Here is a 1,202-nt window from a genome sequence, read left to right on the forward strand (position 1 = left end):
GAATTATGACATGAATCAATATCAGGAGGATACATATCAGAAAACATATTGGTGGAGGTCCCAATTCAATGTTGCCTTCTTAACCCCTCCAAAAAAAACATCAACTCTGTACTCTGAAGAGACCAAAGCTGCAGGTCCCATGGGGCCCTTTAACAGTCATAAATAATATCATGTGACTCCATCATTAATCCAGTCAGCTTCTATCAATCAGTCAGAACCAAACCAAGACTCTCCACTAAGCCACAGCGATGCAACCAAAAAACAAATAAAAAAAAATGTAAATCCTGCTTTTGCAATAAGCAGTCACATTGCACAAGGAGCGCTCAAGTTGGAGCAATGTTTCTGCACCCTCTGTCCCTCTACCAGGATGTTACTGACCTTAAAGGCAAACTTGCGGGTGACGTTATCAGAAGGCTCAACTCCTCCAATTTGGAAACTGAGCAGAGGCAAACTTCCTAACACCGTGTCCTCCTTCTCATCTGTGAAGAGGAAGAAAGAAAGTGTGAAATACCATACATACCAGGAAGAATCAGAGAATCTGAATAACAATCCAGTGCTGTGTGAGGAAAATAACAACCTGAACCTGCAGAATAAAACACAGCAAAACAGAAGAGGAGTGTTCAAACACAACAGTGGAACAAGAGCAGCGCTCCTCCCAGCACAGTCTCTGCTCCCACGGTGACAGCTTCCTAGCATAGATATCCATTATGCTCCGAGGGTCCCTGTGATCAGCAGGGTAATGGCTCACACAGTCACTCACTCACACACACAGACCAGGATCCAGTGGTGATAAATAAATAATAATAAATTAATAATGGAAGGGGGCATGAGCATTTCAGGAGTTTGAAAAGGGATACACTCCTCTCTCTCTGAGCTCTTACCTCTTATTTCCCGAGCACGGCTCTGCACCGACACTGCGTCTGCCGCTGACTGAGTGTGTTTGTGTGTCTGCGTGTGTGTGTTAAGCGGGGAAGTGAAGGAGAGAGATGGCGTTGGAAAGTAAAGAACAACAAAATAAAACTTTTCTGTCAGTGTCCCGGGAACATTTTGTACCACAACTTCTGATTTCAGAGTCACTCTCTCAGCAGTACACCTGCTTTGATGGACATGACACTGGACTTCTCCTGCAGTGAAATCCTATCTTCTCCGGTCCTTTCCTACCTCCGCCTTCCATTTTCTCTCTCTCTCCATATCATATACCT

At 44.4% G+C, this 1,202-nt stretch overlaps 1 protein-coding gene across 1 annotated transcript in view; it reads right to left on the minus strand.

Moving 5' to 3' along the window:
* Positions 1–1,202, minus strand: part of plekha6 (pleckstrin homology domain containing, family A member 6) — a gene marked incomplete at its 5' end in the record, with an annotated part of 45,751 nt that overhangs the window by 37,245 nt on the left and 7,304 nt on the right. The window contains 1 exon segment of the mRNA XM_035661676.1: positions 379–479. Coding sequence (XP_035517569.1) covers positions 379–479 — 101 coding nt within the window.

The sequence above is a fragment of the Morone saxatilis genome, unplaced genomic scaffold (assembly GCF_004916995.1).
Source record: "Morone saxatilis isolate NCDOM2014 unplaced genomic scaffold, NCSU_SB_2.0 Contig18, whole genome shotgun sequence".
NCBI classification, from domain to species: Eukaryota; Metazoa; Chordata; class Actinopteri; family Moronidae; genus Morone; species Morone saxatilis.